Below are 14,560 nucleotides of genomic sequence, written 5' to 3'. Positions count from 1 at the left end.
AGAAGTCAAAGGGACCAGAGAAACCATCTCTCATTAAGAAGAGCAAACTCCGCACAGAAAGGACTCAGTTGGGAAGTCAACCAATTTTCATTTATTGGGCTACCCTTATCCAGAAAACATTCAAAATATAAAATAAAGAAAAACCCTGACAGACTTCCTGGTTGGATATGGCCATCATCAGAGTCCCATTGCTGTATTTTACCATGGTAACGTTTGTCCACGGTAATCCTTGAAACCGCCATGGTCCTGTTCCGTGAAACTGACGAGAGTAGATAGAATTTCAGACACACTTTCTTCTACGGTTAAGTCGGCCTGAAACAGACAAACACACAGATAAAACTTCCTCATTCTGCCTTTATCTGCACCAACCCGTGTCTCTGAATCAGCCACAGATCTCTTCATGCTACGATGATCACCTGAAGTTTTCCTGAAATATCCGAGGTTTTCATACATTGTCCAAAGTATTTAACTATTTCATGCTTTTCAGCATCAGAGATGCTTTTTCTTGCCATGCTGCTTGAAAATGTTGGTCTGCTTAATAATGTGGAACGTCCTTCTTTAGTAGTTTTTCCTTTAATTGAACTCACCTGGAAAACTAATGACCACAGGTGTCTGAGATGGATGTCAGTGATCCAAAGAGCCCAGAGGCACAATATCATCCATCAGTTTGGTTGAGAAACAAAGAATTTGATGATACTTAAATACAATTTGCATAATTATGTGGAACATTGGATTGTTAATGCCAGAACAAACTTGGGTAGTTCTCACACCTGGGGTGTGGAAACTGACAATCAGCTCCATCTAAAAAACACACTAAAAAGCCATACTGAATACCCACATGAGGCCCCCCCATGTCTGTCTTCACCCAGCCAGGATGTAGAGACACACACAGGATCCCAACAGGTCCCAGATCAGCCGCCAGACAGCGGCTCACCATGTTTAGAGCAGCCTAAAAAAACATAAAGATTCTTTCATTCCAGTCAGGCAAAGCGACCTCTGCAAGGCCGGGAGCCAATATTCTGACCTTGGAGGTGCCATAAGCATAGCTTTTGAAGGTGGCGCTGTCTCCACAGTTCAATGAGATTGAACCGAGGATGGAGGAGATGTTGACGACAGCCGCTCTATGGACCCCCATCCCAGTGGAGCGAGCTGCAGCCGTCTGCAACAGTGGCAGAAATGCCTGCAAGCAAAAGAAACGTTGCAACTGATAAGAAACAAGAGAGCAACCAGGAGAAGGAAACTACTGAACGTGTTGGAAAAACCTGTGAAAAAGGCGTCAGACGTGGGTTATGGTGCCGCCTAACTTCATCTTTACTTCAGTTTTACACGTTATCCTTCACCAGAACAAAATCTTTGCAGATTTTTTTGAATGTCATTTCATTTAGAAAAAAAAACAAAGGATGCAGGAAGACAAAAACAAAGATGTTAAAATAAATGACCATCACTAAAGTATCTCACAGATGTCAATGTGTGAACAGGTCCAGCAGTCAGTAATCATCCTCACACAGCAGCAGATTCTGAGTCACAACAAAAGCGTCATGTTTTCTGTCAGAGAAATTCTGTCAACATTTGGCAGTAATGATCAAAATTATAAAGAAGTCTGTTTTTGTCTGATATGTACTGCTGTATCATTCACTGTATATACGACATGGACAGATTGACCCCCTCTCCCCTAACGTTCCCAACAGGAAGTACCTGCTGGCTCCAAGAAATCCCATAGACCTCTATGGAGAAATAAACAGCTGTAATCAGTTATCCTATTTGTCAGAATAGCTGTTCTTGATCTGGTAGCTTTTTCTTAAAGAGCCTATATCATGGAAAAATCTACCTTGAGCTTTTAAGTGTATTATAATGTTAATTCCTCATGAAAGCAACCCCAAAGCTGTTTTATGCTCTCTGATCACCAGCCCCTCCCATTCGACAAAAATGAGCGGCCTCTCACATTGTGACGTGGATAAGTGAGGAAACCCTTCCAGGAAGAGTCTTTGCTTCCAGCACCGCCCCCAGGCTAACAGACACACCCACTTTCTCTGTGGAGCTAGCGGTGATCGGCTAAACTTTAATTTTAATGAACAATGATGTCACGAAATGGGCGACACCCACAAGGAGCAAAAGGCGGAGCTTCAGAGATCAGGTCGTCTTACTTCCAGGTAGAAAAGTGAGCTGTGAAAATAACTAATATTTCATTAAAAAATATTTCTTCTGTGTGCCAAAGGTAATAGATTATTATCACACATGGATATGGTTTACTCTGAAAGGCCTAAGAAAAGCACGATATAAGCCTTTCAACATGTTCTTGCTAATCCTAATTGTTTCACGATATTCTTTATAAAAGTATGAATAAAAATGGTGCCCACTGGCCCCCACCTCGATTGTTTGACAGATTCTGCCAAGCTGCTTTCAGTGAAAGGGTGAGGATCTTGAAAAAGATCCACCATAATTGGTGAGAGCGGTTGCTATAGAAACTTGGACTCTGAAGACTCGGACCAATCTAGGTCGACTAGCTCTAAACGGCCGTGCTTGAATCACGGAAAAATGGCGACTTAATTGGCTTCATTTCACTGGAGCCGGAGGTAAGGCATTCTCTATGGGTGACGTTGCACCCACTCTCTCCAGTTCCTATACAGTGCTGCAAAAAAGTATTCAGTCAGCCAGCAATTGGTGCAAGTTCTACCACTTAAAAGGACAAGAGATGCCTGGAATTTTCAATTTTCTCGACTATGAGAGACAAAGTGAGACCCCCTCCCCCAGAAAATCACACTGTCTGATTTTTAAAGAATTCTTACACCACTACTCTACACAGGGTTGCCTGTTTCACCTGCAGACAGCCTGTGGTCACCCGTAGGGGCAGTTGTGGTGAAGGATAGGAAACTACAGGAGGACCTGGCGGTCAAAAATTCCTGTGACACTAAAGCCCTTCCAGAAGAGTGGCAGCTATTTTAGGGACAAAAGGTGGCTTGGTATTAAATATTGCATCAATGGAAGTCTGCGATTCATGTGTGCGCAACAAACGAGCCAAAACGTTAGCCAATGTCGTTTACATGTTCCTTCTTTGCTGCCTGGGCGAAAACGTTGCAGATGTTTGATAGATGCAGACTGTTGTCACCACAGTCAGATGGTTGTAACCAGGCTGTCTCGTGTGTCACCACAGTCAGGTGCTTGTAACCAGGCCGTCTCGTGTGTCACCACAGTCAAATGGTTGTGACCAGGCCGTCTAGTGCGTCACCACAGTCAGATGGTTGTAACCAGGCTGTCTAGTGTGTCACCACAGTCAGATGGTTGTAACCAGGCCGTCTAATGTGTCACCAGAGTCAGGTGATTGTAACCAGGCTTTCTCGTGTGCCACCACAGTCAGGTGGTTGTAACCAGGCTGTCTCGCTTGTCACCACAGTCAGATGGTTGTAACCAGGCTGTCTCTCTTGTCACCACAGTCAGATGGTTGTAACCAGGCCGTCTAGTCTGTCACCACAGTCAGATGGTTGTAACCAGGCCGTCTCGTGTGTCACCACAGTCAGTTGGTTGTAACCAGGCCGTCTGGTGTGTCACCACAGTCAGATGGTTGTAACCAGGCCGTCTGGTGTGTCACCACAGTCAGATGGCTGTAACCAGGCCGTCTCGTGTGTCACCACAGTCAGTTGGTTGTAACCAGGCCGTCTCGTGTGTCACTACAGTCAGATGGTTGTAACCAGGCCGTCTGGTGTGTCACCACAGTCAGATGGTTGTAACCAGGCCGTCTCGTGTGTTACCACAGTCAGGTGCTTGTAACCAGGCCGTCTCGTGTGTCACCACAGTCAGATGGTTGTAACCAGGCCGTCTCGTGTGTGACTACAGTCAGATGGTTGTTACCAGGCCGTCTGGTGTGTCACCACAGTCAGATGATTGTAACCAGGCCGTCTCACGTGTCACCACAGTCAGATGGTTGTAACCAGTCCGTCTCGTGTGTCACCACAGTCAGGTGCTTGTAACCAGGCCGTCTCGTGTGTCACCACAGTCAGATGGTTGTAACCAGTCCGTCTGGTGTGTCACTACAGTCAGATGGTTGTCACCAGGCCGTGTCTTGTGTCACCACAGTCAGATGGTTGTAACCAGGCCGTCTGGTGTGTCACTACAGTCAGATGGTTGTAACCGGGCCGTCTCGTGTGTCACCACAGTCAGTTGGTTGTAACCAGGCCGTCTCGTGTGTCACTACAGTCAGATGGTTGTAACCAGGCCGTCTGGTGTGTCACCACAGTCAGATGGTTGTTACCAGGCCGTCTCGTGTGTCACTACAGTCAGATGGTTGTAACCAGGCCGTCTCGTGTGTCACCACAGTCAGATGGTTGTAACCAGGCCGTCTGGTGTGTCACCACAGTCGGATGGCTGTAACCAGGCCGTCTCGTGTGTCACCACAGTCAGTTGGTTGTAACCAGGCCGTCTCGTGTGTCACTACAGTCAGATGGTTGTAACCAGGCCGTCTCGTGTGTCACCACAGTCAGGTGGCTGTAACCAGGTCATCTCGTGTGTCACCACAGTCAGGTGGTTGTAACCAGGCTTTCTCGTGTGCCACCACAGTCAGGTGGTTGTAACCAGGCTGTCTCGCTTGTCACCACAGTCACATGGTTGTAACCAGGCAGTCTCGTGTGTCACCACAGTCAGGTGGTTGTAACCAGGCTGTCTCGCTTGTCACCACAGTCAGATGGTTGTAACCAGGTCATCTCGTGTGTCACCACAGTCAGGTGGTTGTAACCAGGCCGTCTAGTGTGTCACCACAGTCAGATGGTTGTAACCAGGCCGTCTCGTGTGTCACCACAGTCAGGTGGCTGTAACCAGGCCGTCTCGTGTGTCACCACAGTCAGGTGGTTGTAACCAGGCTTTCTCGTGTGCCACCACAGTCAGGTGGTTGTAACCAGGCTGTCTCGCTTGTCACCACAGTCAGATGGTTGTAACCAGGCAGTCTCGTGTGTCACCACAGTCAGGTGGTTGTAACCAGGCTGTCTCGCTTGTCACCACAGTCAGATGGTTGTAACCAGGTCATCTCGTGTGTCACCACAGTCAGGTGGTTGTAACCAGGCCGTCTAGTGTGTCACCACAGTCAGATGGTTGTAACCAGGCCGTCTCGTGTGTCACCACAGTCAGGTGGCTGTAACCAGGCCGTCTCGTGTGTCACCACAGTCAGTTGGTTGTAACCAGGCCGTCTCGTGTGTCACTACAGTCAGATGGTTGTAACCAGGCCATCTCATGTGTCACTACAGTCAGATGGTTGTAACCAGGCCGTCTGGTGTGTCACCACAGTCAGATGGTTGTAACCAGGCCGTCTGGTGTGTCACCACAGTCAGATGGTTGTCACCAGCCGTGTCGTGTGTCACTACAGTCAGATGATTGTAACCAAGCCGTCTGGTGTGTCACCACAGTCAGATGGTTGTAACCAGGCCGTCTCGTGTGTCACCACAGTCAGATGGTTGTCACCAGGCCGTCTGGTGTGTCACCACAGTCAGATGGTTGTAACCAGGCCGTCTCGTGTGTTACCACAGTCAGGTGCTTGTAACCAGGCCGTCTAGTGTGTCACCACAGTCAGATGGTTGTAACCAGGCCGTCTAATGTGTCACCAGAGTCAGGTGATTGTAACCAGGCTTTCTCGTGTGCCACCACAGTCAGATGGTTGTAACCGGGCCGTCTCCTGTGTTACCACAGTCAGATGGTTGTCACCAGGCCGTGTCTTGTGTCACCACAGTCAGATGGTTGTAACCAGGCCGTCTGGTGTGTCACTACAGTCAGATGGTTGTAACCGGGCCGTCTCCTGTGTCACCACAGTCAGATGGTTGTCACCAGCCGTGTCGTGTGTCACTACAGTCAGATGATTGTAACCAGGCCGTCTCGTGTGTCACTACAGTCAGATGATTGTAACCAGGCCGTCTCGTGTCTCTTCGTCAGTTACATGAGTGACTCCACAGTTTTAACACAGAAACATGTACCTTAGTAACAAAGAGAGGGGCAACACTGTTGACTTGAAAAGCCCTCATCATGGCCTCACGGGTTACACTGTTGATGCTGCTGGAAGATCCAACAGCAGCATTGTTGATCAGACAGTTGAGTCCTTGGTTTCCCACAATAAACTGAACCTCTTCCACAGCTGAGAAGATGCTTTGCTCACTGCAAACATCTGAAAAAAGTTAACACATATGATCAAGGAAATGATGTTTCTATACCAAAAGAGATGTCAGAGAAAAGAGCAAAACTCTTCTGCAAACACGTCTTCAGCTGAACAGACAGGTTCGCCGTCATCCAGCTTGGTTCAGGTAGGTAAGGAGGGTTGGTTTTGGTTCACTTCGGTTTTAGTTTCAGTTCTTTTCTGTTTATTTTGGTTTATGGTCGATTTTGGTTTACAGGTCGTAGTGAACACTTAGAGACCAACTCCAATGAAAAATGGGTTTTTGGTGTTTTAAACATGTTCTTGTAGCATTTTTCTCATGTTGGAGGTTAAATAAAAAAAATGTTGATTCGAGTTGTGGTTCTGAGTATTTTTGTTCACACTGCTGTGAATCAGGATCAGAGGATGTTGGGCGATGTCCCCTAAATTGGCAGTTGACGATGTTTGCAGTCAACCATCGGGATGGACGATGACGTCGCCGGGGGGGGGGGGGGGGGGGGTACTTTTTTGTTATTATATAAATATTATTCATTATTTTACTTTATTACTTTATTTATTTTATTTCCCAAATAATGACTCATCCGCGATGATCCAGTCTAAACTGAGGGAAGTGACTTAAAAAAAAAAATCAATAATAAACAGAATAGAAAACAAGTGGTCCGGTCCTGCACTTGATTAGTCAAGTGGACCGGCGGAGCGGGCGACCGTGTCTCTAGCAGACTTACAGTTTTGTGTTTTAGGGGAAGTAAGGATGCTTTGTTACGTGTGGGAGACTTAGGACTGTGATCAGTCCCGCAGCTCTACGTGAACGAGCAACCGGAATTTAGGAGAACCGGGTCTCCCGGTAAAAGTGTGTGTCGGCGCAGAGCTCAGAGCGCTAGCTCACGCAGTGTGTAAGCTTCGAAGCAGAAAGGCCGTTCAGTCCTTAGAAACCGTTCAAATAATCACATGGATTTGTGTTTCCAGTCGTGTCCCGACAAAATAAAGGCTGATGTTAGTCCCACATATTTACGTGACGCCAAGATGCAGATTGCAGCATTTCCCGCATGGATTTATGTTCATGCTAATGTTGTTAGCCCGTGTTAACATACTGCTAATAAGTTAACGCGGGCTTTTTCCGGCTCCGTTTTTCAACAGAAAAAGCACTGACCACACGGATTAAAATTAAAATGATGAGCGAACAGGCGCTTCATAATAACCATAACATTAATAAAAGCACGTTTAGGAGATCATCTCGTATATTACCGAGCTGACGTATCTATGTATGTAGCCGCTCGGCGGAACTACGTTTCCCTTCCGGTTTTTAAAAACACTACTGATCGGATTGATAAATGATCATGTGCGAATGATAAATCATTCGCACATGATCATTTATCAATCCGACCGAAAGTGTCACCCATGTGTATGTTTTTATAATCTGAAAACGTTTTTCTGGGCCCATGAACACGGTTGGATTCTAATCCGACCAGTAATCCTTATCAAGATATTTTGCACATGTAACCGCGTTTTATGGTGTCTATTCGCAGCGTGCCGGGGGCGTGGCATCACAATGGTGTCTCTCCATCGGGATGCCAGTCACCCATCACGATGGACGATGGTATCGTCCATCGGCACAACCCTAGTGGGAAAGCACCACACAAGTGGAGACCATTTAGAAACACTCTGAAGGAACGATCCGTTTGTTTTTAACAGGCACCTGACTCCGGAAAAGAGCACTCAAATGGTTAAAGATGGGCTGGTAGTGATGGTAACATGGCTACAGACGGGCTCACATGAATGTCCCTCTTCTGGGACAACATTCAAACATAAGTTCAAGTCCTTTACATGTTGCAAGAGTTGCTGACACACAGAGTAGAAAGAGGCGGCGCGCACTTACCCAGGGTGACGGCGTGAACACCTGGGCATGTTCTGGAGAGTTCTTGTAGAGCCTGCAGGAACACAAAAAAGAAAAGAAAATAAGATTTAAAACATGCCAAATGTTCACTAACAGTCTTTAAACTCCCTTACATCAGGACTATGTGAGCCATCAACCTCAGCCTCAGACAGTGAATACTGGTGAATAATGACAGAGGAGCACAGAGCTGACATGGTCATGAGGAAAATATCATGGAAGGAAAAAAACTTCAGCTTGTTTATCAAAGTTCACCCTGAGAAAGAAGCAAAGAGCATTTTGTGTTTAATATGGCAGAACGGTGAAGCCAGAGGAGCCCAGACCTCAGTTCTTCTGTCTACATCTGTACCACACATGAACAGATTTAATGATTTTAAACCAAAGTGGCTTTAGAGTACAGCCATCAATCATATCTGCATATCTAATGCATATGCATAATTAGGATGCATCATCTGTGTCACAGTGAGTGTGAATAAATTATAGCATTAGAGAAAGCAGACTACATGTCTGTTACTGCTTTATCATTTTAGATAATTAGCATTTGTGGAAAAAGGGCAATTTTCCTTCAGTACTTTCATTTCATGTGACTCCATATAAACCAGAGCTAAATGACATCATTAGAATATCCGGCTGTTTTCTTTGTTGATGGGTCATTGTATGTTGGTCATGGCCATTGTTGTGTGTTTTATCTAGTGTCATATGCGGGCTGGACACATCAGTGCATGACACTTCAATCAAATCAGACTCAAACTTTTGTCATCTAACTGTCAGAATTAAGTTCTCCTGAAATAAAGTGGTGTGTATGATAGAAAAACACTGAACTAATGAACCACACAGCCCTTCAGTATAATCTATGTCTATGAAGTTGATTCATACGTCAAACTGTTCTACTTCCGTCAAACCAGCCGTCATTCAGATCTGCGGAGTCAAATAAGCCGCTCCTGAATTTTTAGTGCTGAGCATCTTATGACAGAGATGGAATGTTTGAAACACTGTAGCAAAATATTTTGCCATAATCCAGGCCAGCAGCTGCTTTTATTCTCTTCAGGACTATGTTGGCTACATGGAATCAAAGTGTCTGTGAAAATGTAAAATATTTGGGATTCCAAACATGAATAACTCAAATTTTTTACAGTAAAAGTGTCTGGAAATGTCAGTCTGTGTAGCCAAAATAGTTCTGAAGAGAATGAATGTGGTTGTTGTCATGGATTATTGCGAAAACACAAACTACTGTGTCTCAAAGATAGCATCTCTGTCAAAAGTCTCCACGTCTATAATTCATCATGAAGTGTTACTGTACTGATTCTCAAAAGTCATCCATCATAACATGTCCACATGGGAATAATTAAATTACATTTATTTACAATTAACATAAATGAATGGGCTATATATGGTTGGGAGTATGTTTATAAACACACAAGCTTATCTCAACCTTTTTCATGATAACTTTTCATTTGATTAATATAAGAATATTGTGTATTTTGTCCTTCAGTCATTCATTTGACTTTTCAGTGTTTTAAACTTATTTTGAAAACTGGCTCATTTGACTCCGCAGATCATCTGACTTATTGACGGCTGGCTTGACTTGACGGCAGAACTGTACTGACGTAAGTGTCACACCTGGTTTTTGGTTACAACTGGAAGAACGGGGTCGGAACCGGGCTCTTACCGCGGAGCCGGCCGGGTTCCGGGCCGTGGCGATGATGTTCGCCGGCCTGCTGCTGCTCTCAGACAGCTGCTTGACGAGCTGCAGGCCGATGCCCCTGCTGCAGCCGGTGATCAGCACCGACCCCCACGCAGACATGCCGCCCCGCCGCCGCCTTGCCGCAGTTGAAGGCGACTCCGCCCCCCGCGGGTCGCCTGTTTTGCAACTTCTCTTCTTCTTGGTTGTATTTTGCGATGACTCTACAGCGCCCCCCAGTGGAGCGGAGCGCATTACAGTCAATGCTTCACACCTGTCATTCAGTCGCTGAAAAACTTTGTATTGACAAACAAGTGTGTCTTTAAATATGGCAAATTTCTTAGACACGTTTAAATACCAGTTTCGTATCACTATCCAAACTCCGTTGATTTATTGATATTATTTAATTGCTAAATTCCTTACACATTGTTTTGTAATCTTCATCACTTTTTTCTTGGAATTATGCACAATAGTATACCAACAGTAGAACAAACAATCAAAGAATCAGAACCAGCAGGTGTTACAAATATTCAAAGACACTCTACAGTGAGTATATATTCATGCTTTTCAAAACCTTTTTGTTTCTTGAATCACTCATTTGTTTCATGTAACAAACAACATAATTATAAAAATGCTTAAAACTGGTTTCTGTTGACCGTATTTGCATCTGTGGATGTGAGATTTTTCCTTTAGGATGGATAGGGTTATTAAAAAAAACGTCTTCTTTTTGCTGCTTCCTAACAACAAAACAGCACCACATAAATAGGAATTAGCCTAATTTTTTTCCAGCTTGAATCTGTAACTAAACCATTTCAATCAGAGACAACTTGAGGAACAGAAACTAACTCTTTTTAAAATGAAATACAAATGTTTTTGATACTATACTTCTGACCTAAAAAACAAATATTTCCAACATAGGATTCTAAAATGTTATGGATTGAGACAGGAACAGGAAAAGGAGAGTCCACATTTTTAATAATTAGTTGTATTGAATCAAAGACTACAGCACATTCTCTTGGATGGACTGGGAATTGATAGTGATTTAGAAAAGCACAATCCACCTGTGGTTGTCAAACTCTAAAAAATCAGTTTTTCTAACCAGCCACTGAAAAAGAGTGACTTGTTTTTAAAAAGCTTGGCTTTATTGTTCCATACGATACATTTGTGGGGTGAGAAATTTCTGTTTGTAAATGAGGGACTGAGCTAACAGCACCTGCTGCTAATGTTTTTCTAGATTATGTTTACAATTTAGAATAAAATCTAAAACACCAATCCTGTAGAGAATTTCTGTTGATGAATGAAGTTCCGTATTGAAAGAGGGTTTGGCCAAATGTAATTTTAAATGTATTCCTAAGTCCTCCATTTTCACAAGTATTCATCACACCACTCCTAACATAGCGCATACGACTCTTTCACATACTTTTATTACATAATTTGTCACTTCCAGACCCTTGCACGTGACGTCACTGCATATTTTATGTAGTTTGAGCAGACTCCGGAGTTTTGAACGATTGCGTTCTTGTTTTGCCATATATGGCAGAGAGGGGCGGGGATAATGTACCTGCACGTGCGTTCATTCGTTAGAGACAGAACCGTTGGCCCTGAATTCGACCCTAAATCCCGGTCCTGACGTGCAGCGGTCCTGACCACTGTGCTCCGGTTAGAGTCCCCGGTTACAGGAGACAACCCCCGGCTGTAGCGCGGATTGAAGCAGGTTGGAGATTTGCTTTAAAGTTTAAACCAAGAGCTAAAACTAGCTAACGTCGTTAGCATGACAGAAGGAATGGACCATACCAAGTTAGTCTTTCTGTTAATTTCCACATCACCACCGCACATTTAATTGTATTAAAAGTTATTTTTATAGCATCACATTAGAAAACTAAATGAACAAACACATTGAAAAATTAAACAGATAACTTTATGTCTAACTTTTTAAAAATTGAATGAACTTTTATTAGAATTTCCTTTTGCATCGATGGTCAACATCTGAGTTATTTGGTTTCTGCTAAGAGACTCATGCAGCCCGCACTAACTTTTTAAAAATAGAATTACCAGTATGGTCATAGTAGTTTTAAAACATCCAAAAACATTTATAAAACCTATTTAAAACGTATTGTGGATTACAATAATATACCCTGAAAGACTCACTCCAATCATAAACTTTTTAAAAACATGTTCTTGTAGCATTTTTATAGTTTATAGTTATTCATCAGAGTTAACCCTCTTTCTGGACCACAGCCTCTGTCAATCAGCGGTGGGCTGGTGACTGGTGGGAAAAAGATATTTTTTGGCATGTAAAACATACGCTACGTGGGCCATAAGGCCCCTGATCCCAACTTTCAGCAACGGGGAGGGGAAGGGGGGCGGTCCTGCCCACAACTCAGAGGTGAATTTCTAAAGAACTGCTGCAGCTCTGCAGAAACTGTCTTAAAAAATGACTCAGCTTTTTTTAGTTTGGCTAAAAACAGAATAATCATGAATAAACTGGGACCGCTTTAAAAATAGATCAAAAGATGACTGAAGTGGGTCTTAACCCTTGTGCTATCCTAGGCACTTTAGCGTTGGGAGTTGGGTCATCTAGACCAGTGTTTTTCAACCTTTTCTGAGCCACGGCACACTTTAACCTTAAAAAAAAATCCTGTGGCACACCAGCATCCAAAAATGTAAAAAAAAAGGAGAAACTCATAGACTGTATTGATCTACAGCCCCTCCACAATCTCACATGCATTTTTGAGATAATTGTTGCAGAAAAAGCTGGAAACTGCAGCTGTTTCTTTTCTAAAAGATGCAATAAAAGATAAGTTAGAAGATTTAAAAACAGTTTGATGTGTGTTCGTTGGTTTCAAGACGTTTAACAACAGATCTCCTGAGCGCTGTCACTCTCACAACCCAATGCATCATGGGAGATGTAGTGCATAAAACGGCCGGAGATCGGTTTTCGGAGCTTCATTGTTTTGTTCACTTGTTCCACGGTCTGATACCGGATTCTGTGGGAAGCTACACCGCTAAAGACGAGCTTTAGCTGGTATTTTTTTTTAGAACTGAGCGACTTTACGAGCTAAATCGGGACAAGGAAGTGAAGACTTTAACCACTTCTGATTGGTCAGACGGATGACATGTGATTAAGCCTTCAAGAATGATTGGTGGAGACAGTCAAAGGGACGGGACGTTTCCAAAATACAGCCGAAGCTGCAGCTGAATCGCGGTACCTTATCAAAATGTCTTTAATAAAATAAAATAAACGCAAAGAAAAAGTATTTTATGATCTTTTATATTCCTAACTACTCAGTGTTTTATCAGGACCTGTTTGGATGAACAAAGAGCTGATTTCCTGGAGATGGAAAATGTTTTTAGATCAGTTAATGAGGGCAATTTCCCACGGCACACTTGACCATCTCCCACGGCACACTAGTGTGCCGCGGCACACTGGTTGAAAAACACTTTTTCAACCAGTGTCCCACGGCACAACTGGTCAAGTGTGCCGTGGGAAATTGCCCTCATTAACTGATCTAAAAACATTTTCCATCTCCAGGAAATCAGCTCCTTGTTCATCCAAACAGGCCCTGATAAAACACTGAGGAGTTAGGAATATGAAAGATCATAAAATACTTTTTTCTTTGTGTTTATTTGATTCTATTAAAGACATTTTTATAAGAATGACGGTAACGCGATTTACCTGCAGCTATAACTGTTATCTGAAAAGTCCCGCAGCTTTTACCGTCTCCACGACTCCACCAATCATTCTTGAAGGCTTAATCACATGTCATCAGTCTGACCAATCAGAAGTGTTTAAAGTATTCACTTCCTTGTTCCAATTTAGCTCATAACTCACTCAGTTCCAACAAAAACACCAGCTAAAGCTCGTCTTTAGCGGTGTAGCTTTCCACAGAATCCGGTATCAGACTGGAACAAGTGAACAAAACCATGAAGCTCAGAGACGCGAGTCTTTCTGCCGTTTTATGGCAGTTTTCACACTACATCTCCCATGATGCATTGGCTTAAAGGGACAGCGCCTCAGCGTACAATAAGTCGTCCTTGTTACACGTCTTGAAACCACAACGAACATATAGTTTGTATGTAACCTTAAGTTTTATTACATCTTTTAGAAAAAACATCTGCAACTTCCTGCTTTTTCTGCCACAATTATCACAAAAATGCACGTCAGATTGCCGGGGGGGGGGCTGTAGATCAAAACAGACTATGAGTTTCTGCTTTTTTTTTTTTTTTTTTTTTTTTGGGATACTGGTGTGCCGCGGGATTTTTTTCAAGGTTAAAGTGTGCCGTGGCTCAAAAAAGGTTGAAAAACACTGGTCTAGACCCACTAGACAGTGCTCTGAACCTTTTTTCTTCAATGATTTGTGATCTTCACTGGTGTCCATGGATCACATGAAATCTTTCCACCTTTATCCACCTTTGTCATGGTAGGGAGAACATTTCAAAGTAAGAGTGGGGTCATCTGGACCCCATAAGACAGCACAAGGGTTATATAAAATGTTAAAAAGAATATTTGATTGTACCTGGAGCTCAGCATGACCACAGAGAAATGGTTTGTCTGTTTTTACACTATTAACTGCTTCTGTGCAAATCACATTTAAAGATCACAATGACAATTAAAAAAGCAAAACAAACGTATATAAAAAACAGCCTTACATTTCACAAAACAAAACGAAATTCCAGAAACCAAAATGGAAAAAATAAGAACAATAAAACATTCCAGAAAACAATTTGGGGGTGTGATTTGCACCTCAAGGCTTCCGTATTCTGCAAACTTTGATATGTAATGCTTACGACATGCGAGCGGGAAACTGAATCTCTGATGTAACATTCAATCCAATGTTTTCATGGCTAGTTATTTGAATAA

The 14,560-nt window shown here is 43.4% G+C and overlaps 2 protein-coding genes across 7 annotated transcripts in view; one reads left to right on the top strand and one right to left on the bottom strand.

The window, feature by feature from the left end:
• Window positions 1–68: 68 nt before the first annotated feature.
• On the bottom strand, window positions 69–9,906 carry zgc:110339 (C-signal). The gene is made up of 6 exons (XM_004086210.5): window positions 9,688–9,906; window positions 8,004–8,055; window positions 5,952–6,139; window positions 1,025–1,180; window positions 839–949; window positions 69–312 (listed from the first exon to the last, which is right to left on the bottom strand). Exons 1-6 carry the CDS (start codon window positions 9,820–9,822, stop codon window positions 199–201), a joined length of 756 nt encoding a protein of 251 aa, XP_004086258.1. The 5' UTR covers window positions 9,823–9,906; the 3' UTR covers window positions 69–198.
• A 174-nt stretch (window positions 9,907–10,080) lies between these two features.
• tesmin (testis expressed metallothionein like protein) overlaps window positions 10,081–14,560 on the top strand; it is a 32,425-nt gene continuing 27,945 nt past the window's right edge. For 2 of the 6 annotated variants that reach the window (XM_020701569.3, XM_011472840.4), the window contains exon 1: window positions 11,231–11,413. The gene's annotated coding sequence lies outside the window, so the exon portion shown is untranslated. Of the gene's footprint in view, window positions 10,246–11,230; window positions 11,497–14,560 lie in introns of those variants that run through there. The other 4 variants (XM_078948317.1, XM_020701567.3, XM_011472841.4 and 1 more) reach the window with 4 other exon arrangements.

This window comes from Oryzias latipes, chromosome 6 (assembly GCF_053564925.1).
Source record: "Oryzias latipes strain Hd-rR chromosome 6, Olatipes_Hd-rR_3.1".
Classification (NCBI taxonomy): Eukaryota; Metazoa; Chordata; class Actinopteri; order Beloniformes; family Adrianichthyidae; genus Oryzias; species Oryzias latipes.
Note: the sequence above shows the minus strand (reverse complement) of the source record. Positions and strands in the feature narration are given on the sequence as shown.